At 36.7% G+C, this 25,787-nt stretch overlaps 1 protein-coding gene across 5 annotated transcripts in view; it reads left to right on the plus strand.

Moving 5' to 3' along the window:
- The window catches only part of ERP44 (endoplasmic reticulum protein 44), a 50,654-nt gene extending 31,275 nt beyond the window's left edge, over window positions 1-19,379 (plus strand). For 4 of the 5 annotated variants that reach the window (XM_036433205.2, XM_036433208.2, XM_036433206.2 and 1 more), the window contains 8 exons: window positions 2,174-2,358; window positions 3,599-3,714; window positions 4,378-4,435; window positions 6,026-6,142; window positions 8,888-8,999; window positions 10,013-10,154; window positions 16,956-17,058; window positions 19,082-19,379. In XM_036433205.2, the coding sequence (XP_036289098.1) occupies window positions 2,174-2,358; window positions 3,599-3,714; window positions 4,378-4,435; window positions 6,026-6,142; window positions 8,888-8,999; window positions 10,013-10,154; window positions 16,956-17,058; window positions 19,082-19,183 (935 nt within the window). In that variant the 3' untranslated portion in view covers window positions 19,184-19,379. The remainder of the gene's footprint in view (window positions 1-2,173; window positions 2,359-3,598; window positions 3,715-4,377; window positions 4,436-6,025; window positions 6,143-8,887; window positions 9,000-10,012; window positions 10,155-16,955; window positions 17,059-19,081) is intronic. The other variant, XM_036433209.2, reaches the window with a different exon arrangement.
- Window positions 19,380-25,787: the final 6,408 nt, after the last annotated feature.

Consider the following 25,787-nt stretch of genomic DNA (forward strand, 5'->3'; position numbering starts at 1 on the left):
TTCTTGTGCATAAAACAGAACTTGGATGTGTAGACTTAACCTTAGTCCTGAATAAGCATCCTGGCTTGCTCTATAATATCTTTGTTTAGGGTTTAGTTTGTTGTTGTATTTTTTTTTTTTTTTTCCTCGTTGAGGGGAAGGCATGGCTTGGGAATGAGAAATGATACATAGGTAGCAGTGATTCTCATGCTGGAATCACAAGAACAGTAAGACTTATCTGTTGAAACCTCTTGCCTCTGTATTGTCTGCTATGGATTGTCACGGCAGGGTGGACACTACTGAGACAAGAGCTTGAGGCAGTTTCCCGTTTGGAACCCTGCTGGGCATGGCTGAGGTAGGCAGGCAGGCAGGCAGAACCCATCAAGGAGAAGTAAGTGACCATTGAAGCAAAAGTACATGCTAATTTTCCAATCAGCAAGCTATTAACCTTCTGTAATTTTAATTCCTTTGACATCCATTTCAACATGTGATCTATCCAGTTAATAAAAAAATTATTATACCCCTTAAGTCATTCTTCGTTACATTGTTAAAATGTCACATTGTAATTATCTTAAAATCTCTCTTGACCAAAGCTTGTAAGAAGTCGCCTTTATGTCTGAGATTATTGATCAATGTAATTTTAAGTCTTTTGCTTTTTAATAATTATCAGCCACATAATTATGCAGCTCCTGCTGTATGTGATGTCATTTGAGGATTAAGCAAGCCTCTGCTCCCCTGTAGTTTTCAAGTGTTATTTAATCTTTTTCTATCTGTAAGTAGAATTTTAAGACAACCTAAAGGTTGCCATGTTTAAGTTTGTAGACTTCTTGTTACTTCTGGCAGGACCATTGCAGTAGCTTCCTTACTAGTCTGTTTATTGTGTTTTGTTTCTGTTTTACAACTACTAGAAATGAAGGAGGGTTAGACACTTTTCCTGGTGTTTTGTATCACCATTTTAGAATTTTGCCTTCATTTTTGCTCAGTTAAGAAAAAGAATTTCACCTGTTTTAGACCACTTCAGTGTTCTTCCAGATCACCTTTATTCTAAAAATTCAATGTATCTTTTATCAATTTCATGCATGACATAATGCATCTTAGTAATTGGATTCCTTAAAAAATGACATCAGCATACATCTTAATTTAAGTTCTTATTTTCATTTCCTGAGATTATATCTATAGGTCATAATAAAGGGCTTATTATTATTTTGTCTGTGTGTGTATACTGCTGAGTTTTGGGTTTTATTACCCTGTTTCCCCGAAAATAAGACAGTGTCTTATATTAATTTTTGCTCCCAAAGATGCGCTAGGTCTTATTTTCAGGGGATGTCTTATTTTTCCATGAAGAAGAATACGGTACACATTTATGTTAAATGAAAATAAAGGAAATTTATTACCTGTATACGGTACAGTAGTACGGTAGTTGTCAACACAAACCAGACAAACTGTGAATCCTATAGTATCAAGAATTTACTCATTTATTCAGTGACAATCATGTCATCATCTTCTGGAACATCATCATAACAATCCAATTCCTGAATTTCCTGGTGAATTTCTTGTGACTCCATTTCTTTCAGAATCAGTGGACCAAATATCTCATGTTTAGCAATAGTATTCTGAGACAGAGCATAGGGGCGCCTTATTTTCAGTGGGATGCCTTATATTTCACTCAGAAGGAAACCTGTAAGTAGGTCTTATTTTTGGAGGATGTCTCATTTTCGGGGAAACACAGTAGTTTACATAAAATTTGCATATCTTCAAAATTGGCATTTTGTGCGTTCTAATTCCTTTCTGGAATATATATATTTATGATAATGTTTATTAACAGTTATTTAGAGTTTACTGTGTCATGCACTTGTATTATCTTCTTTAGTCCTTAAAACAATCCTGCATGGTAGAAATCATTGTTCTTAACAGATGAGAAACTAAGGCATTGATAGTTGATTTGAGTTACAAGTTCAAAGAGCCATTAAATAGCAAATGTAGGATTTAAACCTGGTAACACATGTCCAAATCTTGCCTTCTTACCAGTACAAACGCATCATGATTAATATCTTTTTTCTAATATTGAAAAATAACTATTGAACCAAAATGTCTTCACTAAGTCACCGTAAGAATTTAGGCTGTTTGGCTAAAATGGGCTTACCCAGATCAAGTACGAGAGTGAAGTTAATTTTTTTTCTTTTCATTCTTTTAGCTGAGATAGCCCAGAGATATAGGATAAGCAAATACCCAACCCTCAAATTGTTTCGTAATGGGATGATGATGAAGAGAGAATACAGGGGCCAGCGGTCAGTGAAAGCACTTGCAGATTACATCAGGCAACAAAAAAGTGACCCTGTTCAAGAACTGCATGACTTAGTAGAAATCACCACTCTTGATGTAAGTTGTTAACTTTTGCTGGGTCAAAGAACATTGCTTGTTTAATTACTGTAAACAAATTCTTATGCAATCAAGGAATCTGTACATTTTCTTATAGTTAATTGCAATGGATTTCACATATACATACTTTTAGCAAATTGAGTTTTTCTTCTATTATTTCTCAAGGGAAATGCTACTGTTTTATTGACCCTTTGGGTAAAATGTATAGCATACAATAAAATTGCGCTAATTTGAGTTATTGAGCAAAGGGTAGCCTGGATTATGAAGAAATAGATGCTAATGGCAGGTCTGCACAACCAAATTTCCATGTTTTCCTTGGTGGAGATCCTCCAGGTGTCTGCTCTGATTACTCCCATATCAGCTCTTTGATATGCATTTTAGTGTCCTCTAAAATAGCCTCTTTTAATAATAAGCTTAGCAACCTCTTTTCTTTGTACACTAAGTAGTGTTTAATAAAATAAAAACAATTGCGTTTGGGCTTTAGATTGTAATTGTCAGGTTTGAGATTTTATTTGTATCCTACTTACAAGCTAACACGCTAAACAATTGTAGTTTCATGGACGTCAAAAGGCACAAGGCTTAAGGGTCAATAACAAAGGGCTTTATTGCTCATGTTACAGCCACAGTGTGAACATGTTTCCATTTGTTTCTTTGATCCTCAGTCTTAGGGAGGCGACACAGAACGCCCAGGTAGATGCCTGTGTGTACAGCAGGTTGTGTTATAGGAGCACTCTGGGCTCCGAAAACGCTCATGTTGGTGCTAGTAGTAAGCCAGCTCTGTCCCGGAGGGAGACATTACCTCAGACCTCAGTGTTGCTAGCTGCAAACACCACCCTGAGAAACGGCCCCGGTGAAGAGTGGTCAGGGTTTTGCAGTTTGTGTAGCGGTGTGAGAGCCCATGGGGGAGTCTCTACCTACAGTCAGTCACATGTTATGAATTGATGTACTAGTTTAAAATATTTTAGAATTAGTCACCTTAATTAGAAAAAGACTGTCATACAATTATCTACTTATTGAAATTTTAACATAAAATACTAGATGGAAATGCTCATAATTACATTAAACTATACTTAAGATTGCTTTAAAACCAATGTAATCTTTAATAGTTTTGGACTAGGTGTTAAGTCAAATGTGTATTTATAGTCATACTTCATTTGGAGATAATTGAACAAGCTGGGTAAATGAAATAACATGTTTATAGAACTGCATATGTTTTTAAAATAATTACATTATTTTACAGCGCAGCAAAAGAAATATTATTGGCTATTTTGAGCAGATGGATTCAGAACACTATAGAGTTTTTCAAAAAGTAGCGAATATTTTGCACGATGATTGTGCCTTCTTTTCTGCATTTGGGTAAGTATGTTGGTTGAAAGTGTCAGTTTGGCTCAGATGTTAAAAGTAAAAAGTGGTAAATTCATGGATGAGTCTGATTTACAAGCAAATAATGTGTTTCTTGATTGGTCTATGAGACCATATCAATGACTTTGATCCCAGTTAGTGGTTACAGTCTAGGTTTAAAAATAGCATCTTAGTCCTGGCCAGTTTGGCTCAGTGCATAGAGCGTCAGTCTGCGGACTGAACGGTCCCTTGGTTGCCAGCACATCCCCAGTGTGGGAGTGTGCAGGAGGCAGCTAACTGATGTTTCTCTCTCATTGATATTTCTAACTTTTTATCCCTCTCCCTTTTCTGAAATCAATAAAGATATATTTTTTAAAAAATAGCATCTTAATGCTAAAATTACCAATCCAAACTTAGAAAATACTGAGTCACAAAAGCAGGAAACTAAAATTTCCCTTTAAAAAATCTGCCTTGCACTAAATTTTTGTTCAGTAAATTTTAAAAATATATGCTTTAGTTGTGTAGTGCATAGTCATAAATAGAAAAGATGATGGATAAGTATTTGTTTTAAATAGATAATTCATACATTGCAAAACAGCTAGCTAATTCTCCATTCAGGTGAATTACTGCTATTATTTTTCTTAAAATTTATTAGTACTACTTCTCTCTTCCTATAAGGACTGTTTCAAAACCAGAAAGATTTAGTGGAGACAATATAATCTACAAACCACCAGGGGTAAGTTGCTTTTTTGTAGTGTATATAATTTTAAATATAAATTAAATTCATAAATTGTCATTGCAATTTTTCACACATAACAAAAAATAGAATATATTTTTCAGATTTATAATTTTCATCTAATGTTTGCACTGTTTTGACACACTGAAGTTTTTAATGTTTATGTAGTCACATGAATGAGATTTTTGTTTAGAAAGCTCGTTTTCTATTCTAAATTCAGATAATTATTTGCCTTTTTTTTTTTTTTTTTTTTTTTTTTTTTTTTTTTTATTTTTTTTTTTTTTTTTTTTTTTTTTTTTTTGCAAGCGCATGTCTTTAGGAGTAGCTTACATAGTGTGCTCTTTTCTAGAATCCAGTAGTTTGGTTGTGAAGAGCATGGGCTCTGGAGTGAGGCTGAGTTGTAATGTCAAATCTGCCACTTTCCTAGGTATATAACTCTGGGGAAGTTTCTTAGTTTCTCTGTGCTTCAGTTGTTCATTAGTAAAAGCAGCCATGATAATAATGGTCCTGCTTTAGGGGATATTTCAGGGATTAAATGAGTCAACATATATAAGTCACATTGAATCCTCTGTGTTGCAGACCTTGATTTAATGGACAAAATTTCAGATCTGTATATGTACAACTATAGTTTACATATTTAAGTCTAAAGTCACCTCTCATAAACATTAGCACACGATCACACTGCATCACACTTGGTAATTGGTTCTGTTTTTACCTGATGTGACTTTCTGGAGCAGTTTTAACAAATGCTGGCCAGTGTTCCACTGTGCACTAAGCCACACCCCAGCCATGTGCATTTATTTACTCACAGTGACTGGCAAATGTTAGCATTTACTAGACCAGTTCATATAAATTTAAAATACTGTAATATATTTAGAAAACTTTTCTGTGAAATTAAACTTTTTATACATACTTAATTTTAAATACACAACCCGTCTACGTAAGTAAAAACAGATAAACTAATTTGTCAGTGTCTTGACATACCCATTCGGAAAACCTACTTTCTTTTATAATGGACTTTCAGCTTTAACCGACAGCCCTTTGCCTGAATTTGTCTGTTATATCAAGGTTTGACTGTACTCACAACAGTGTTTGGACATGGCAAGTTTACTCAAATAATGTTGGCTGTTATTCTTACCATCATTTTAGGTACTTCATAAATATTGATTTTGAGTCTATATGGAAGTAGATACTGTAGATAATTAAGATTAGAGATAGCCATGCTTAGATTTATATATCTCTTGTATTTTTCACTATAAGTCTCCAGATTTTCTTCTAATATCTTCAACTCTAAGGATAGATAACTTATTTTTTTTAATGACTTTTTCACAATGCCTGCTTGCTGTTTGTGAAGATATTGATAAACAGTTAATTAGCCCAAATCCAAAGAAAAGCAGAAGACTTAGGCATCAAAGGGTGAATAATCACAATATTATCAGCTTTTTACTATTTATAGCCCTGTTTCTCAGAAATTCCATGGTTTTTTGCTTTTGTATCCCTTATAGATTTTCTGGGCTCATATAGATGGCTCTAAGGATGCATTTTTGTTAGATTTGTTTAATACAATATTTTTCTCTGTTTTTGTAACAGCATTCTGCTCCAGATATGGTATACTTGGGCTCTATGACAAATTTTGATGGGGTTTACAATTGGATTCAAGATAAATGTGTTCCTCTTGTCCGAGAAATAACATTTGAAAATGGAGAGGTATGAGCTTTCTAATGTGGGTCGTTATTTTTAAATTTTTAATTCAGATTTCTGAAAAAGCAAACTTTATCCACTCTTACTATTTTATTACATACTTACCTGCAATTAAAATCATACAGTTGGACATAATGACATCATAACTATTTCTGTAATACAGGCCAGTGGCTCTCACCTGGCCATCCCAGGACTCCTCTGTTGCATTTCCTGCAATGTCAGTAGGTCATTACAGTCTTGAAAATGCTTCAGGATTCTGATAATCACCCCTGTTGGAAGATTCTTATTTACGGGTATCCTTTAGAAGCATAGTTACAATCAGTTATATAGTGTGAATAATTCTTTGCCATCTAAAGGTTGTTCTGATTGCTTTCTATACTAAAAGAATGAAGTCATGGAAAACAGTTATCAGTTATCATGCAATTGACCTCAGTGATTCCATGTGTCTGAAATAAAGCAAACTTAAAAAAACAAAACACAAAACAGAGATCGAGGAGCTTGTACAAAGGGCTAGGTCTGTGAGATACCACTCTCTATTCTTCACTGTTTTCAAAGTATATTTTTCTTTTCATTTCACTCCATGTTTAAGACCTCAGAGAATAATGCGATTTTTAGAAAACATCATCACCTAGTAAACACACCCACTTAATCACCATCAAGTCAGAAGATGACAATTCTGTAAAGGAATCTCTGTTAAGTATTTTAAGTTGTGCAGTTCACACACACTCTGTCGAAGCAACTCAGCTTTGCAGTTGTGGCACAAACACAGCCTCAGACTGCGTAAGTAAGTGTGGTTGTGATCCAGTAAAGCTTGCTCACTTGTGTTCTTTCTTAGCTTATCTATCACATGAACATCGCTGCTACTTTTCTCAGTTCTTTAGGCTTCAGGTATGCTTGGTTGAATTACTTAAAATTTTTATTGTATTAGCTCAGTTAGTCCTCAGAGGCTCAGAAAGATTTAGTAACTTGTCACAGTTTTTCACCAGTTTTTGCAGGAATAGTTTAAAAATTAGAGTTTAAAGGTATAGACTGGAAAATCTTAAATAGTAATACAGGAGTTCCAACTACCCCTCAATCAGTTCCAGGGTGGGGAACCTTTTTACTGCCAAGGACCATTTGGGTATTTATAACATCTTTTGCTTAATATAATTCACTTAATACCAATTTGTGTTGCTATGAAAAAAGCTAGATTTATTGAAATTCAAATTCCATCTGCGATTGCCACAGCAGGGCCAGACCAAATGATTTCTCAGACCTTATACGGCCTGGGCCAGATGGTCCCCACACCTGCCAGTGGGGAAATGTCTGACCCTGGTTGTTTTGCTGTCCCTCCCCTGAGTCTTTCAATGCCTGCTCTGGAGAGAATGTGTTGATGTGGACATGGGAAACTTAAAAAAAATCAAGCAGCATAAACTACCAACTGCTATGTTAATGTAAATTAGTTTAGCAAAAAGATTTTTTTCAAATTATTAATCTACTTATTACTTTTCTCCTAATAGTTGTTAGTTCATCCATACTTTTGCTTGGTTTAAATAAAGTAATATTAGTATGTTATATTTGTTATTACTTTTAACTTTCTAGTTCTTATGTTTTCTAAAATGTGACTGTTGAGTCTCCTTTCCCAAATGATGTGGAATTAGGTAGTGTTGATGTTTGCAGACCTTGTAAATATAATAAAATCCACCAAGTTGAACACATTAAAATGGTGAATTTGGTGGCATGTGAGTGATAACTCAGTTTTTAAAAAAGTAAATGTGACAAGAAACTTTATATTTTATTCTGTACATGAATGTAATAGGCTTTAACATGGAACTAGGAGCCAGAAGAAAACTCTTGTCCTATAAGATGGGTTCCAGATTCAGTTTTTATCAAGTATAGGACATTTGAACTTTCTGCTGAGGCACTTTCTAAATTACAGACACACACACAAAAGGATAGTTGATGGAAATAATTTTATTAGGCCATTCTGGACTTATCCTTATGAGTCAGAACTTAGCATTTATTAAAGAGAATAAATAATTAAAATTAGTCATCACATTTCTCATATTATTCTCCAATAATAATAATAAAAAATTTAGAGCACTTTATAATTTTCAAGACGCTTTTGTATGTGTGTATATGCACAAGGTATATAATCACACATATAGTGGTGGGTATTTTTTAATGTTGAAAATTGTGTATTGGTTGAAAACTGGTTATGTTATGGGAGTTTTGTTATTTTGCTCTGAATCAAACATTTTCAGCTCATCTAAGTTTTTGCATACACCTTAAAATGAAATGAACATAAGTGTGCAAAACCAGATTTATGTACTGCTGCTACATTCAGTTTCAGTGTTATCTGTGAAGACCGTTTACCCCACCCTAAAGTCTGTAGGGGAAAACATGTCCACTCCACCCTAAAATTAAAATCTTGATAAAGACCAGCAGTTTCTCCCTTGGTCAACTCATTTATCAAATGCCAGGGCTTCACGCACTACTAGCTAACAGCCCAGCCCAGTGATTACTTAAGGCATGTCATTTCCTATAGGCAAGCAGGATGAGTGGGCCCTCTGAGTGCCCAGGTACTGCAGGTGGAGAAAATATCTTTGGACTTCTCCATTAAGGCTGATGTTTATTTATACCATTGGGCCTTATTTTTTCCTGGGATGTTGCAATTGTTGCATGTGGGGTTGAGTTCTAAATTGTTCCTACTTAGAAAACAGCTACCAGTGGAGAGGCCTAATAATTCACATTGAATACTTCTCTACACAGGAATTGACAGAAGAAGGACTGCCTTTCCTAATACTTTTCCACATGAAAGAAGATACAGAAAGTTTAGAAATATTCCAGAATGAAGTAGCCCGACAATTAATAAGTGAAAAAGGTAGACAGATGAAGGTGTTTATTTTCATCTTTTCTCTTTGTTTCTTTCTCCCCAACCCCTGTCCCCATTATAGCCTCTGAATTTTCATGTAAACATGGGGTAGGAGGCATTAGTTAGATAATACGAAGCAGTGCTTGTTAAAATAAACCATGGCTGTTTTAACCCCCTAAATCAAATGGCATGGAAAGTGGGATCATAGGTGGACACCGTTAATTTTAGGCACTTTCTTTTAGCATGTTGATACTTGCCTGTTTCCTTTCTAATAGAGACAGTCTCGGACATATTGGTAAGATAACTTACAGTCTGATTAATGTTTATTTCTAAATGAAAGAAAGTGTGTTCTCTGTGGCTTCTCCAAAGCATCAAAAACAATTTGAGGTATGACCAACTTTCCCTTTGTAGTTAGAGAAGAAAATCAAGCATAATAAACTTGAAGGCATTGTATAGAGCTGTACCCTTATTAGTGACTTAAGTAAATATTTTTGGAAATCAACCAGTAGGGACTAGAAGGGCTCCTTAATGAAATGAAGATGGCCCTGGGAAGAGAGTTTATATGTCAGTTTCAGGAACTTGCTCCCGGACCTGGGTAATCTGTAGAGCAGGGAGCACTCATGCAAGAAAAATGAAAAATTCACTATAGCATTTGAGTTAAATTTTTTATCAATTTCTGAGATTTAAATACAATGGTAAAAGTGGAGATGTTTCTTCATATATGAAAAATTTAAGCAATACTATGGTATTAATTCAAATTAGATCTTTTCTTTTTAATTCACTATAGCATTTGTGAGAAAATTATACTTTCTGCCCTGAGAGCTCAAATCCTACTTCCTTTCAGTGTTGCAATATTTAAGTTTTAGTTTTTGTTATCTGTATTACTCTAAAGCATTTTGGTGTTGTTGTTTTTTGTTTGTTTGTTTGTTTTTTAGTATGTTACTTTTTATGAACTTGCAATCTTATGAGAATACAGCCAAGAAAATTCTGATCTACCTTTCCCAATTCTTTTCCTTTTAAAGGTGCAATAAACTTCTTACATGCTGACTGTGACAAATTTAGACATCCTCTTCTGCACATACAGAAAACCCCAGCAGATTGCCCTGTAATAGCTATTGACAGTTTTCGGCATATGTATGTGTTTGAAAACTTCAAGGATATATTGTAAGTATTTATTTTGGTATTTCTAATTATTGATATATGTCTCAAAAATGAACTGAAACAATTGTTTGGATATTTTAAATAATCTTATGATGAAACACTAATACTTTATTATTTGGATAGAAAAGGTGTTATTTTTTCACTCTGAAATGTGGTATAATAATCCACAGAGAAGCCATATTACAAAGTGGTTGTATTTACCACATGACATAGTCCCCCTCCTCATCTACTGGCTGGCAGCATTTTACCTAAAAAGAAACTGAGCCAGTAAGATTCTCCAAAGAAATCTGGAACTGGGAAATGTTCCTCTCCCATCCGGCAAGTAATTAGTCCTATCAGTAGGGAAGGAGATAAGGGAAGTGACTATATTTGAAGCTCTTTGAAACAAATTACTTCTTTCATTTCTCCCTTAGGTGCATGATTTCCCTTCTAGGCACTGTCCCCACTAATACTTTTTAACTGTAAAGAGGCACATGCTGTGTGAACTACAAACTGAGCCTATGTGAATAGATGTTAGTGTTAAAAATCAAATAAAACATGCAGCAAAGTGAGTCTGACACATTTAATGGCTTGCATAATTGTTATTGTGCTGCATAGTAATTAAGGCTTAATTGATAAGCAGTTTTCATAAATCACGGTAATTACTATCGCTTAGTACCTCAGCATTCCAGGGTCTTGTGGAGGAAGCATGGCTTTGGTAAGGAGAGGGAAAGCAGATTTATGGTATAGTCCCCTCCCGTGCCGGAGGTAGGCCTTGGTGGGAGAGGGGAGGAGGTTCCACCAGCGTTCTTTTTGCCTCTTCCTTTCTGAAGAAGCTGAGGCTGAGGAGTAACTTAACCCGCAAGGCCACATAACTAATAGTAGTAGGGCCAAGATTCATATCAGGATTTAAGTATGAATGTGACAGATGTTTGAAGAGACCCAAGACAAAGTCACAGATTGGTTTCTTGTCAAATGTAAAGGAACAGATTCTATGTGGATTAGGAAAGGAATGGAGGGTAATTTTGGAACCTAAGAGCACCTAGGGGACAGGTCTAGGAAATGCTGTATAACACTGAGAGAAGAGAATACATGATAAAGTATGATTTAAGACTATTTATTGAAGGACTTTGAAGAGAAACCTAACTTCTAAAAATAGTGGCCATCCTAATGTGTGCACAAAGTTCTTAATAGATGCCGTGGCCCCAGTGACATGGGGAAAGCAGCAAGCAGGACAGGCTTCTGGTTCCTCCTGGCGATTGTAACCGGCAACTCTAAAGCTAATGAGTTCCCCAATTCTGGGCCCTAAGTAATATCTCCATTATTTTTAATGGCTAGCTGATTTGCCTTTGAATGGATTATTTTGTGATTTGTTTAACCCCTGTTATTTGAATCCAAATGGGACTTTACCGGACTCATCCTCCTTAAGATTCTCATGGTTTTTGGTGCTATAGAAAGACTACTTGAGCCAGGATCGGTTTTGGCTCAGTGGATAGAGCGTCAGCCTGCGGACTGAAGGGTCCCGGGTTCGATTCCGGTCAAGGGCATGTACGTTGGTTGCGGGCACATCCCCAGTGGGGGGTGTGCAGGAGGCAGCTGGTCGGTGTTTCTCTCTCATCGACGTTTCTAACTCTCTATCCCTCTCAATTCCTCTCTGTGTAAAATCAATAAAATATGTTTAAAAAAAAAAAAAAAGAAAGAAAGACTACTTGGGTTCGATGATAACCATTATGGCTTTTCTTTTCTCAGCCCTTTCAATGTCTTCTACTGATTGTGTATTTTATATTTGATGGCTTGTAATAATTATCATAGTGCTCAGCTCTCCAACAGGGTAGCTACTAGCCATAGATAAATACCTGAGTTTTAATTAATCAAAATGATATAAAAATTAAGCCAGTTTCTCGGGCATTCTAACCCATTTCAAGTGCCCAGTGGCCACATGGGTATTGGCTACTATATTTGACAGCACAGATATACAACAAAAGATACTGTTAGGATGTAAGGAAGATATATGAATGGCAAATAACATGAAAAGGTGCTTAACATCATTAGTCATTAGAGAAATACAAATTAAAACCATTATGAGCTCCAATTTTACATCTTTTAGAATGGCTAGGTTAAAATACTGATAATGTCAGATGTTCTGAAGGATATGGGGCAACTGAAACTCTTATACATTGCTGGTGGGATTGCAAAATGGTATAGCTACGCTGGAAAACAATTTGGTAGTTTATAAGTTAAACATATACCTCTCATATAACCCAGTATTTTTTCTACAGAAATAAACTATGTTCACACACAAACCTGTGCACAAGTGTCTATAGTAGCATTGTTCTAAATCACTAAAACCTTGAAAGAACGCAAATGTCCTTCAGCAGATATATGGATAAACTAATTGTACTCAATGGAATACAATTCAGCAATAAATAAAGAAAAAGCCTTTTTAAAACACATTTAGCAAAAACGGATGAATCTCAAATGTAGTATGCTAAATAAAAGTAGCCAGTCTCATGGTTATATGCTGTATGATTCTATGTACATGACATTCTGGACAAGGCAAATTAAGGGAACAGAGAACAGATCAGTAGTTGGCAAGCAGTTAGGGGGAAGAAGAGGGCCTGACCGAAAAAAGGGCGTAGGAATTATTCTGTGTCCTTTTTGTGGAGGTGGTAACATGCATATGTTAAAACTATGGAACTGTAAGCCTAAAAAGCTGAATTCTGTATGTACTTCTAAAAAAAAGTACAAATATTCCTCACATTGCATGCAATTCTCACAGCTTGTTTAATGATACACTTAACATTTGTGCATCTCACTGTCTCTAAATTTTGCATCCCCTAGAAAATAAAAATTGTAAGCAAATAAATGTGTTCCGAGGATGGGAAACTTCTAGCTAGAAAATTTTACCCTGGAGTATGAAAATATAATTGAAATTATTGTGGCAAAGGCCCATTTATTTTCCTTTTCAGCAGATAACTCTGTTGTCTGTTTCCTTGACAATATATTGTTGATTCACTGATTGTTACTTAATAATGATGGATAGTTTCTGGCCACAAGCTAGATAAGAGCTCTTTCATCCTATCTCCCTTGTCTTTGCTGCTCCCAGTTCTTTTTCTCTTCTCATCTGGTGACAAGTGCGGGGGGGTGGGGGGGGCATGAGTGGTGGAATCAAATTAGGGACAAATCTGTTTTGAGTGTTCTCTAAGAATTTGTTACATTTAAGATTTAATTATAAATCATTTCTTGACTAACAAATAACTCTATTGGTTGTGATCATCTTGGACCTTATAAAAATAACAAACTGGGCTTTATCTTAAACATTGTAGACCATTTGCAATTCTTTGAATTGAATGGTTATATTTTAGTACTTTGCTGTGGGTGACAGTGGATGATGTCAGATTAAGTTTAAATCGATCTCCTCTCAGTGTTTGTCTCTGGTGCATGGGCAATTTCTTAGCACCAGAGACCCTTTCAGGCATTCTGTCAATACGGCTACCTGGCCGTCATTTGTATTTGTAAACTGTGCATTTGGCACCTGCTGTTCTCTGTTGCTTTGGAGCTAGTGGGGAGCTAAAATGGGTGCACAATGAAGTTATTGGTTGGTACATCTCTGTGGGAATTATCGAAGGGAAGAAAGAAACAGCACTTGCAGAACCTTAGGAAAGGATAAAAAGAGAAAGAAACTGGTAATATTAACACTAGCCAGCTATTCTTTGCTACCAAAAAGTCAGTCAGTTCTTCTGAAGCTATTAAGTATTTGTTGACCTGTATTTTAATTCTTGTAACAGATATGTGAAACAAAGGGTTTCTATTTAAATGTATATAATGAGTTTTTTTAAATATCACAATCTCCATAGACAATTCATGTGAGCAGAAATGTAAACTAAAACAATGGAAAAATGCTTAATTTCTGAAGAAATTGAAATTAAAATGAGGTGTCTAAAGTTAGCCTTGCTAATTTTAATAAAAACAGGTCCTATTAAGATTTCAAAGAATAAACGAGTAGACAAGTAGTAGCAAAAACTGGCTGATGTTTTGTATGTGTAATTTGCCCACACTTTGTCAAAAGTTCTTATTATTTAATCCAATACTCCTACTTTATTGGCTACAATTTAAGGAAATATTTTTTTTAAAGGCTGATACATAAGGCCTCACTTAATGTCATCAGTAGGTTCTTGGAAACTGGAACTTACAGCAAAACAGTGTATAACGAAACCAATTTTATCATAGGCTAATCCTATATAATAAAAGGCTAAAATGCAAATGACCAAATGGTGGAATTACCAGTCACTATGATGTGCACTAACTACCAGGGGGCAGACACTCAATGCAGGAGCTGCCTCCTGGTGGTCAGGGTGCTCCCACAGTGGGAATGCCGCCCAGCCAGAAGCCGGGCTCATGGCTGGCAAGCACAGCGGCAGTGATGAGAGCCTCTCTCACCTCCATGGCAATGCTAAGGATGTCTGACTGATGGCTTAGTGGGTCTAAGCCATCAGTTGGACATTCCCCCAGGGCTCCAGGACTGCAAGAGGGCACAGGCCAGGCTGAGGGATCCCCCCCACCCCCACCCAGTGCACAAATTTTGTGCACCAGGCCTCTGGTTGATAATAAGAGTTCTTATGGTATATTTCTGGTCATCAAAACTTTTAAATGAAACCTAAAACACTTCTAATATTAAACATTGAAATAATTGTAAGCCAATATACATTTAGGAAAGATTAATAAAAACAAGAAAATCATTTTCTAACCTGCTCATTCTAGTTCCGGATAGCGGATGGCCAGAGCCTATCCTGGCATCTCAGGGTGCAAGGCAGGATCCAACTCCAGACACACTGCTCTTCCATCACAGGGCGCACTAACACATCCACACTCACACTAGGACAATGTAGACACACTGTTTACCTCACCTGCACAGCACTGTGAGAGGAAACGGGGGTTCTCAGGGGAGACACATGCACGCATAGGGAGAACGTCCCAACTTCACACATCCAGAGAGGCCCCAGCCAGGAATCAATTTTCTTTTTTCTCTTTAACATTATAATGAAATAATGAAACTAGTGGTCTGGTGCACGAAATTCGTGCACATTAAAAGGAAATTATTTAGAAGAGATGTTTTAATATTGCTATTTGCCCTTTCCCTATAATAGAAGTGTCAGAGATGAAATAAAATTAGTAAAATGTATATAAAATCTCCCTCCTGTTAGAGTCTAGGGTGTGCCACGAGACCTAGAGTCAAGTCCCCGTCCACCACCCATGCACTTCGAAAACACAGGAGACCCAGATCCAGCCAGCCCCACCCCCATTGAGTGAGACTCAGGTCCGGCTGGGCCCACTCCCCCAAACCCCTCTAGGCGGGGCGCACAGCCTCAGGTCCCCCAGCCCAGCACTGGGTGGGGGGCACACCCTGAGGTCCCCTATCAAGCCCTGTGAGGTGGAGGGCGTGGCCTGAGGTCCCCCATCAAGCCCAGCCCCCTTCTTTTCCCTCCCCCGCAGTATCATGTCAGGGCTGAATGGGATGCAGGCAGACTGTGTCATGTCCCTAGTCAGGGATGCGGGTCGGCAGCTTCAATTCAGCACTGGGTGGGGATGTACGCAGGCCGTGTGACATCAGCACTGGGGCAGAAGTTCCGCCCCGTCCTCACCCACAGACTGGTCGTGACTGGGACACCATAACGGACAAATTAGCATATTACCCCTTTATATGTATAGATGACGTTATTCAAGCACCAGCTGTGTATATGCCTGCTTAGCTTTATAATGGTCTGTTTTACTACAACGCATGTCTCTGTGCTACAGATTTGCCTATGCCCTGATTAGTAAGTAGGGGAATGATGTCAATATACAATGAGTAGTGTTGGTTCATTTTATTTTCCTCAGAATGTTCGAAACCACCAAAGAAAGTGTTTTACCATTAAAGAGAATGCCTTAGTGGTGTGTGAAGACATAAACAAAACAAAAAACATACCTGTTTCCTGGCCTTGAGAAGTGCTTTCGCTTTTCACAATGTTACACGCTATCCAGTGAAGCAGCCCCTGTGGTTAAAGTTGTGAAATTTCCCCCTGTGCTTAAAGGGGTGGGGCGAGGCCTTGGGGGGCTGGGAGGGGAATAACCACATGAAAAACTTACACCCTGCCTTAGATTTGATAAAACTTGTTCTGTTGACCATAAATGCCCTCAAGGGCCTACCTCTCAAAAAGGATTTAGAAGCTCCAGGTTATAGCCCTGGAGGATTATCTGGCTGACACAGGCTCCAATGCTGGTGGAAGCTAAACAGTGCTAATATTTTTGTTCTAGGCTTTTTGTAGGACTCTGATTGTAAAGCTGTTAGTTTTGAGAGGGTAATACCGGTACTATTTTTTCCCTGAGCTATTTGCTATTTGCCATTTGCCCTTTTTCAGTGTGATTTTGAAGGACATAGGTGTTTTTAGTTACAATAATTCAGGAAAAATATAAATGCTCAAAAATAAGGGATGGTTAAGTTTTAGGATAACATCTTAACAGACTGATACAATAATTCAGGAAAAATATAAATGCTCAAAAATAAGGGATGGTTAAGTTTTAGGATAACATCTTAACAGACTGATACATCTGTGAAAACGGGAAGCATAGAAAAATTTCTATGTAACAAGTGCAGGAATTAGAACACAAAACTGAGTATCTCAATAAGATTACAACTGTATAAAAATGTTCAATATATACCTGGTCTATAATAGTTACAGTAAGATGGTGGGATTATAAATAATTTTTTTTAAATTATGTGAAGTTGATAAGAGGTAAGTCCATTTTAATAGCTTAAACTAAATTTTTATTTGACTTTGGTTTTAGAATTCCTGGAAAACTCAAGCAGTTTGTATTTGATTTACATTCTGGAAAACTTCACAGAGAATTCCATCACGGTCCTGACCCAACTGACACAGCCCAAGGACAGGTAGCACTCATGTTTTTCAGTGGGAGCTTTTTTCTTTTTCAACATACTCTAGATAATGTACAAACTATGTTCCTTTTAAAATTAACTTTTAAAGTTTTAGACCTTCCGAAAAGTTACAAGCATTTTGTCCAGTTAGCTGTCTGTAGAATATGGCTATGAGAGGAGTGAAGATAGTGGCTTTAAATAGAGGTAGGAGATAGGAAATGGAAGTAGATGGATCAGTGAAATCAGTGGATTCCATTAATTGTTCAGGCGTCCTATGTGACTGGAAGATTGACCTCACTATGAAGAAAATAATTTGGTATTCTTACAAATCATCCTAAGATTCTCCTTTATCAATACAGGTTTCATAATGCTTAAAGCTTATAGTTTAGCCCTAACTGGTTTGGCTCAGTGGATAGAATGTTAGCCTGTGGACTAAAGGGTCCCAAGTTCAATTCTGGACAAGGGCATGTACCTTGGTTGTGGGCACATCCTAATTAGGAGATGTGCAGGAGGCAGCTGATCGATGTGTCTCTCTCGTTGATGTTTCTAACTCTATCCTCCCTTTCTCTCTGCAAAATATCAATAAAATATATAAATATTTTAAAAACTTAGTTTAATGCAGCTTTCCAATTGAGATCTAGAATGCTTGACATTTTGTATTTTATATTTCTAAAAACCTGAGAATTTTAATATTTCTGTGTTCCTTTGTTAAACACCCCTAAATTTGTATTTTGATTCATTAGCAATTTATGTCCCCTACTGTACCCAAAGGGAAGATGATATATACCAAACTATTTTATATATTCAAAACTTCAATCTACTCTTGTGCCCAAAGAATGTCCATATATAAGAGAAAAATAAAGACTAAGTGAAATTTTCTTCACTTTGAGTCAAATTAAGTTGAGTCAAGAGTTCTCTTTAGGAATCTGATGACATGTTTTTTCCTTGAAATCTTCAGACAAACTTTTCTTTGATAATTAAGCAACTGTAGAAGCAGGCGCAATGTTGGCAATAATCCAGGTGATTGTTTTCATCAGAAAAGTCAGCCTGCTTAATATTTTATCATATGACGAAAGGATGTAGCTTATCATTATTGTATTATCCTAATTTGTTTCAACTGCTCCATTAGACAGTTGAATTCTTTATATTTTGTCATCTTTGTGTACTAATGGCATTAAATACATGTTTGTTTATAATAATATCATTTCAGTTAAATTAAAACAAACATATTTCAACAACAACAAAAAAGTTAAGAATATATTGGGGAAGTGAAACATGGCCAAGTTATATGGGAAGTTTGTAGGCACACTGTTTACCATTATAATGCAGTTGTGCCATTAGATACAGGATGTAACATATGTACTGTGTGCCTATGTTAACTACAGGGGATAGTAAAAGAATGACAATCATGCTTGCTCTTGAAGAGCTCACAGTGTGAAAATAAAATACAGAATACACTGCCTTTTCTTATAAATTCTTGGAAGTCACTCTTAGAATTCCACTGTATTTTTATCTACTGTATGTGCACAAGTAAAAAAATGCAGAAATGAATTTCTTGAAGTTATTGAAGTATTTGTTTTCCTCCTCATGTTAATTTTGTTTTGATCATTTCTGGCATCCAGGTAACTGTAATCTGGCTACAGAATAGGTGCCTTTAATTTTCTTAGTCATTTGTAAGAGGGAAGGGTTGGGGCTTAGTCAAGAGTTATGCTGGCTCTATAGAATATTCTAGGAATGCGTCCAGGTGTCAGCTATTTTGTTTCCTTCCTCTGCACCCCTGGAACTGTCAACAGGTCCATATTTAGCGGCTTTGTGGCAGTCCTGTTTGCCCTGGAGAATCTGAGTAAAGGCATATATGAAATCAGGAAAGCAAGATTTCAAACTTAATTAACTCTTTATCTTTGGCACTCAGTAGCTACTTCTTATTGATTATTAAATAATTATAGGGCAACTAGTACCATCCATCTAATGTTCTTATTGCAATATTATAACTCCATAAAATATATTGATATAAAAATGTTTTATTCTTTCTTTTTAGGACACCCAGGATGTAGCAAGTAGTCCCCCCGAGAGCTCTTTCCAGAAACTAGCACCCAGCGAATATAGGTATACTTTATTGAGAGATCGAGATGAGCTTTAAAAACTTGAAAAACAATTTGACTTTCAAACAACAGCATCAACTTATGTGGTGGAAATAGTAAACCTATATTTTCATAATTCTGTGTATTTTTATTTTGAATAAACTGAAAGAAGTTTTGGGTTTTTAATTTTTTTTCTCCCCCGACTCAGAATGCATTGTCACTTAATATAGCCTCTTTTAAAAACTTCTGAGGGTCAAATAGAAAAAAAAAGAAAAAACACAACCAAACAAGAATTAGAGGCCTATCTACTTTAAATCGGTCCTATAAAATTTTTATAAATTAAGTGAAAGGTGGCATTGCCAGAAACAACCACCATTAACTCGCACTAGTAGATCAGGGAGGACTTAGGGATGTTTCCTGTGTACTATGTGCTTTTTTTTCCTTCTCATTACATCTGACCGGTTCTATTGGTATTTTCATTATCACATTTCTCAAAGTTAAAGGGACACATATTCTGGATACTTGGGTGGGGAATAAATTAAAAGTTCCACACCGTGTACTGTGTTTTACTGATTGGTTGGCTATTACTTATGAAAATTCCATAGGGGCATATTTTGGATTCTTAATGTGTAACAAACATATTTTGAAGAGGAGAAGAATCACAAGCCAGATGATTTGGCAGGAATTCTTATGAATTAAGAAAAAGAAAATGAAAGATGTTATTAAGTTTCTATGTGTTTGTCTAACTGAATTATACCTAAAGCTGGGAAAGGGAAATACTAGTGGAGCAGGTTACCAGTATTGAACTATATGATTTTTAAGGCTCCTCCGATCATGACACTTCAATTTCCAAAGAGAAAAACCAGCAAATTGTACTTCATAATTCTAACCACCTTTCTTGTAATCTTGTTATTAATTGTATAGGTAAAAAATGAAGACAATAGGCACATAAGTTTTTAGTTTTTTACATTGTGAAATTATCAGAGGACCCTACCCTCTAGATTCTCTGATCTCCAGGCCTGCAGTGTACAGTCAGATGGGTCCCTGTGCCAGGCCTCAGTACTGCCAGGGAACAAAACCAGAGGGCGAGGACCCTCAGTATCATTCAGGAAGCCCAGTGCCAGAGGACAGGCAGGTTCAAACTTGGCTTTCCTCTGGGCTTGGGTTGGTGCTATAGGCCAAGAGTCATTTTTATATTTGGAGTCTAAGTCAATCCCAGTTTGGGGAGAGATTATTTTTAAGCATAAAAGGCTGACATGTGCCATTATATGTAGTATGTAATATATGTAACATCTTCCAATTCTTTCAAAATAAAGTAAATATTTATAATGGATATTTAATGATTGTGATTTTTAAAAATCAGCCTAGAAGTCTTACTTATGCATGACTTATCCATTATCCCATTCACAATAATAAACGTCATCAGTAAGGTGATAAGGGGCATATTTAGTGTATTTTATCAGATTAACCAGAAAAGCAGGACAGCTTCCTAAAGGTCGGACCTTCATTACTTTTAATCAATAACTTTGAAATCAGAGTTGTAGTTTTTAGGTCAGAGGATGCACCAAATCTGAGGTGGCCAGAATGAAAATTCACAAATAGTCAACAAGCTATAGTACACAGAACCATAAGTAGCATGTGCAATTAACTGGAATAATTTGTAATCTTATAATTGTCTTTAAAAAATAAAAGATAACACAAGTATTGGGTTGCAGAGCCCTGGCTTGAGAGCATTTCATTTGAAAAGCCTCAAGGAACACATGTCCATTGTGATGTAAGATCATTGGGTGGCTGTTTAAAAATGAGTGGATTTGAGGTTGCATTATTTAGCATTCACACATTCTGGGACTTAGTGCCACCACCATTATCTTTTCTAGACTGAAGCCACTGAGGGTAAGGATATTGAATTTTTTGTCCACATCTCCAATAGCTAGCATTTCTAGGTACTTAGCAGTCATCATCAGAATGTTTATTAAATGAATGGGATGCAAAATGACCTTGGGTACTTTTTGTACCCCTGAAGGACTCTGCACCCATCAGGAATTTAAGACAATTTATAAAAACTCATTAAGCTTAAGTGCAAAACAGCAAAATGTATTGCAGAAAATAAGTTCTTGTTGCAGAGCTAGTGTGTGGTGGGTGGGGAGGTGGCTAGGGAAATAGTTGATTCTGCAGGGCCTCGTATGCCAACCTAAGGGGTTTGTACTGTGCCTTATAGGCAATAGAGATCCATCAACAGATTTTAAGCAGAGAAGTATGTTCATGTTTAATTCTAAGAGAATACTATGGCTGCTGATCTAGATGAGTCTAGCAGCGGAGAGGCAATGGCCAGAACGAAGACAGTGACTGCAGAGATACAAGAACAGATACAAGAGACGGCAAAAATATATAAAGAGAACTTCCAGAAATCTAGAACGCACAATTTAGACTCCTCTGTATCTATCCGTTCTCCATAAATAGAGTATTGTAGGTGGAAGTCTTCTCATTTTATCCCATCTACCTTGAGCACAGGTTCCTCCTCAGCTGTGAAGAGGGCATGAAAGTCTAAAGAACACAATTAAGTGCAAAACCAGAGCTAGAAGCAGACTCTTCTAGTTTTCCAAAAACCGTTCCAGTAGTGAGGGGCCATAAAAGGATGAAAACTGAAATTCTCAACATTTAGAGATTGGGCATCTATACACCCGGCCCAAGGGCCACATATGGCCCTCAAAACAATTTATTTGGTCTGGCCCTGCCAAAGATTAGGGGTGAGTTAATTAAATGACCAAATATAGAAGACTGATTTTTAAGTTGATAATTTTGCATGGCCCATGAATGATGTTACAGATATCCAAATGGCCCTTGGCAGAAAAAAGGTTCCCCACCCCTGACCTAAAGCATCTCGGAATCCTCTGATGGAAGTCTAGTAAAAAATCATGTACGAAAGAAGAAAAAACTGGCACGATAAAGGCCAAAAAGAGGAGAGTGAAATGTATAACTGAAATGTTATAAAGCTCAGAATGAACTTAAATTTGAAGAGCATGCTAAAGTTGCCAAGAAGACATGGGGAAAAACACACAAACCCAACAGCAAAAAAGAACAGATAAAATAGTAATGGATTACCAACAATTGGGAAAAGCAAAATAACTGAATTTTTGTTTTTTCTCTCTGATGAGATATAGTCTGGCTGGCCACAAATAAAATCGCAGGGGGGGAAAAAAAAAAAAGAAAATACTCGCCTCTTTAAATAATTTCAAGACTCTTAGGCTCAAACTTCATTATTCCAGAGAGCTGCTGAAGTTATAAGTGCTTTCTTTGTTAGCAACTATTGGGAATTTTTGAGAAACCATGGAGAATGTGAGACAATAGGAGGGTAGAAATGGACATACAGTTCCAATTTTTAAAATTCTAGCAAAGGGTTTTACCTATTTTTCTGAATGAAAATCTCATGAACCAAACTGAAATGTTAGTCGTCTATATTTAGGGACAAGATTTAAATAGGTGTAAAGAATAAAACAAAAACCAGTTTTTAAGTCCAATATTTAAAGACCCTGAGGACAATAAGTTGTTTCATGACTTAAAATTGTTTTATGCTGATTATAACTGTTCTGTGTTCCTTAAAACCGGTTGGATAGGACCTCTGCTTGGCAACTGTTATTTTTTTTAAGCTGTGTTTGAATTTTTGTATGTACTTCCAAGTAATAAAACTATATTTATAAAATATTTCTGTATTTGAGATTTACTAATTTAATTCATCATAAATAAATATCACATTGTGAACATTTTACTCAGAATACAGATAACACAGTCACAAGCTCTTCCAGTTTGGTTTTTAGATTAATCAGAACGAGAAGCTATATGAATCCATGAGCTTTTAGTTGAAGTGTCAAAGCTCCCTCTTGCAGAACACACTGGGGAAGGCCCAGTCTGCCATTAGATAATAGGTTTTTGTATCACGAGGTGAGGAAAACTGCAGCTTACAAATCACTTCTCTAAAATATCCCTTTTCCTCTCCCCTCCCCTACATTTAATAAATTCCTTCTATCCATTCTCCAATACCTAGGACAATGATCACTCCTGTTGTCCAAAAGCTCTTTGTGTTTTAGAGTACCCAGTCCAATTCAAAGTTGGAAGTACATGTACCCCTTTTCCTTATCACCATATGAGTGCCCTGGAAGCAGAACTCTGTGTTCTGGGCAGCCTAGTCCTAGAGCACTGTAAGTGATCTCTAAATCTGCTGGATAGGAGGGAGCCATATTAAATAAGATGAACAAAGGACAAGAAAGCATCACCATAACTGGAATGGTCTCTGATGGCTCAACTGTGAAACAATTACCTGCTGTCACCTTTAATTCTATATCCTAAATTGGCTATGGGCTCCTAATTTCACACTATCAGAATGACATGCCAGTGCCCTCTTGGGCAATGCAGAGTCCTGCAGAGGTACTGGAAACTCCCATGAACACCACGTTTTCTGTGAGGTAGATCTGACCCCTAGCTTAGTCACTCAGCCTTAGGGAAAGACAGACTATACGGAGTTGACAAAATACCTTGTATGATTTATAAAACATTTACTATTCGGCAAGCATTAATTATCTACTGTTGCCAGGCTAAGGATAGAAAGTGAACAAGAGACTGCCCCTGCCATCACAGGGCTCAAAGTTAAAATAGATGGGTGAAAGGGTGATTCTAACAGCACTGTAGGTGCTGTGCTGTGAGTTAATCCAACTTCACTCCCTAAATTTTATTTTTGCCCAAGCTCAGTGTTCTGGCACCTTTTCTGTTTTCTGGTTCTTTAGAGATTACTGATGAAACTTGAAAATCACATCTACAAGTTCCCACTAAACCTAAAATGTTTTTTAATCTGAGCCTACAAATGACAAATTCTTTTGAAACACAGATGCTTTAAAAAAGATACTTCCACACCTTATAACTAGGGTGACCATGTAATTTTTTCATGCAGACCAGGACATTTAACAGTGAAAAGGGCCCTGTTCTGGTGGCTCAGTTGGTTAGAGCATCATCCTGATAAGCCAAGGTTGTGGGTTTGATCCCAGGTCATGGCACACACAGAAATCAACCATCTTTCTCTCTTTTTCCCTCTCTTAAATAAATAATAAAGAGGGATAGGGAACATTAGTAATAATATCACCAGCACAACAGATATAAATAAAAACTTCTCCAGACAAACTGGGATATATGATCATCCTACTCCTAACCAGGTCTCATACATTTTCATGTTTGAGTATTATTCTTAATAGATCAAGAATATTATTTTTTACCAGGCATCTATCATCATTATACCACCTTATTAACTGAGCCTTTTTAAAGTCATTTTAAGCATTCTTGATATTTTTATCAAGTCTCCACTCATTTTAGGTTATCTCCCTAACACTCTTCTTGCAGGTACATGATAAAATAATAACAGTAGCAACTAACATTTACACAGTACTACAAGCAAGGCTCCATTGTAGGCACTTAACAAGTTATTCTTTTAATCTTCACAGCCAACCTGTAAGATAGGCAAGGTACCGATGTGGGTGACGGGGAGAGTTCAAGAAGGTAAGACTAAGAATGTCCTGAGTTGTTGACCCCCACCCTAACCCAGATAAGAGACAGCAATCTGTTGTGAACAATAAAGAACAATAAAACCTGGAGTGGAAAGAAAGAGAACTAACGTCCATGAAGAATTAGTAAGTGCCAAACACCTTACTCCTTCTCACTCCTATCAGGTAACTAAGAGGCTGTTTAGTGGAACAAGTACATGAGCCTGAGTATTAGAGACCTTGGTTAAAACTCTGTCAAAAACCTACCACTTTAGTTCTGCCTTTGCCTAAGCCCAAACTCTGCTTGTCTACTAGAGCAGTGTTTTTCAACCTTTTTTGGGCAAAGGCACACTTGTTTCATGAAAAAAATCACGAGGCACACCACCATTAGAAAATGTTAAAAAATTTAACTCTGTGCCTATATTGACTATATATAAAGTAATTCTCTTGAATAGGAATCAAATAAACACAAAGAAAGTATTTTATAATTACTTTATTATGAAATATTAAGTAAACAAAATAGTGAAAAATTATAAAATTCTTGTCTTGTCTGCACCTACGGCACACCAGGCAACATCTCGCGGCACACTAGTGTGCTGCGGAACAGCGGTTGAAAAACACTGTACTAGAGTAATTAAATTTCTGCTGTTACTGTTTCTACAGTACACTATAATCAGATTATAAATCCTTATTGGATCCCTATTATTCTGACCATACCAATCTTATGGTGAAACAGGAGGTAAACTCGGTTTTTCCATACCATTTATTTATCCGATTATTCAGTTCCTGGGTCCTCTCTCTTCCAAGTCATGATTTATAAATGGAAAACGAGAAATATTTTTACCTCCAAATTCTGAAAGTTTCAATTCATGACTTCCAAGTCCTAGAGACGTTTTCCAGATTTCTTCTGCAGCATTGTTCCCTCCTATGTTAACATACAAAAGTAAGTACTGAGCAAAGGCTTGATTCATCTCAGAATCGGTCTGCGGACTGAAAGGTCCCGGTTCGATTCCGGACAAGAGCATGTACCTTGGTTGCGGGCACATCCCCAGTGGGGGGGGGAGGGGTAAGTGGCAGCTAGTCGATGTTTCTCTTTCATCGATGTTTCTAGGCTCTTTATCTCTCTCCCTTCCTCTCT

The sequence above is a fragment of the Pipistrellus kuhlii genome, unplaced genomic scaffold, assembly GCF_014108245.1.
Source record: "Pipistrellus kuhlii isolate mPipKuh1 unplaced genomic scaffold, mPipKuh1.p scaffold_m20_p_12, whole genome shotgun sequence".
In the NCBI taxonomy this organism is placed as follows: Eukaryota; Metazoa; Chordata; class Mammalia; order Chiroptera; family Vespertilionidae; genus Pipistrellus; species Pipistrellus kuhlii.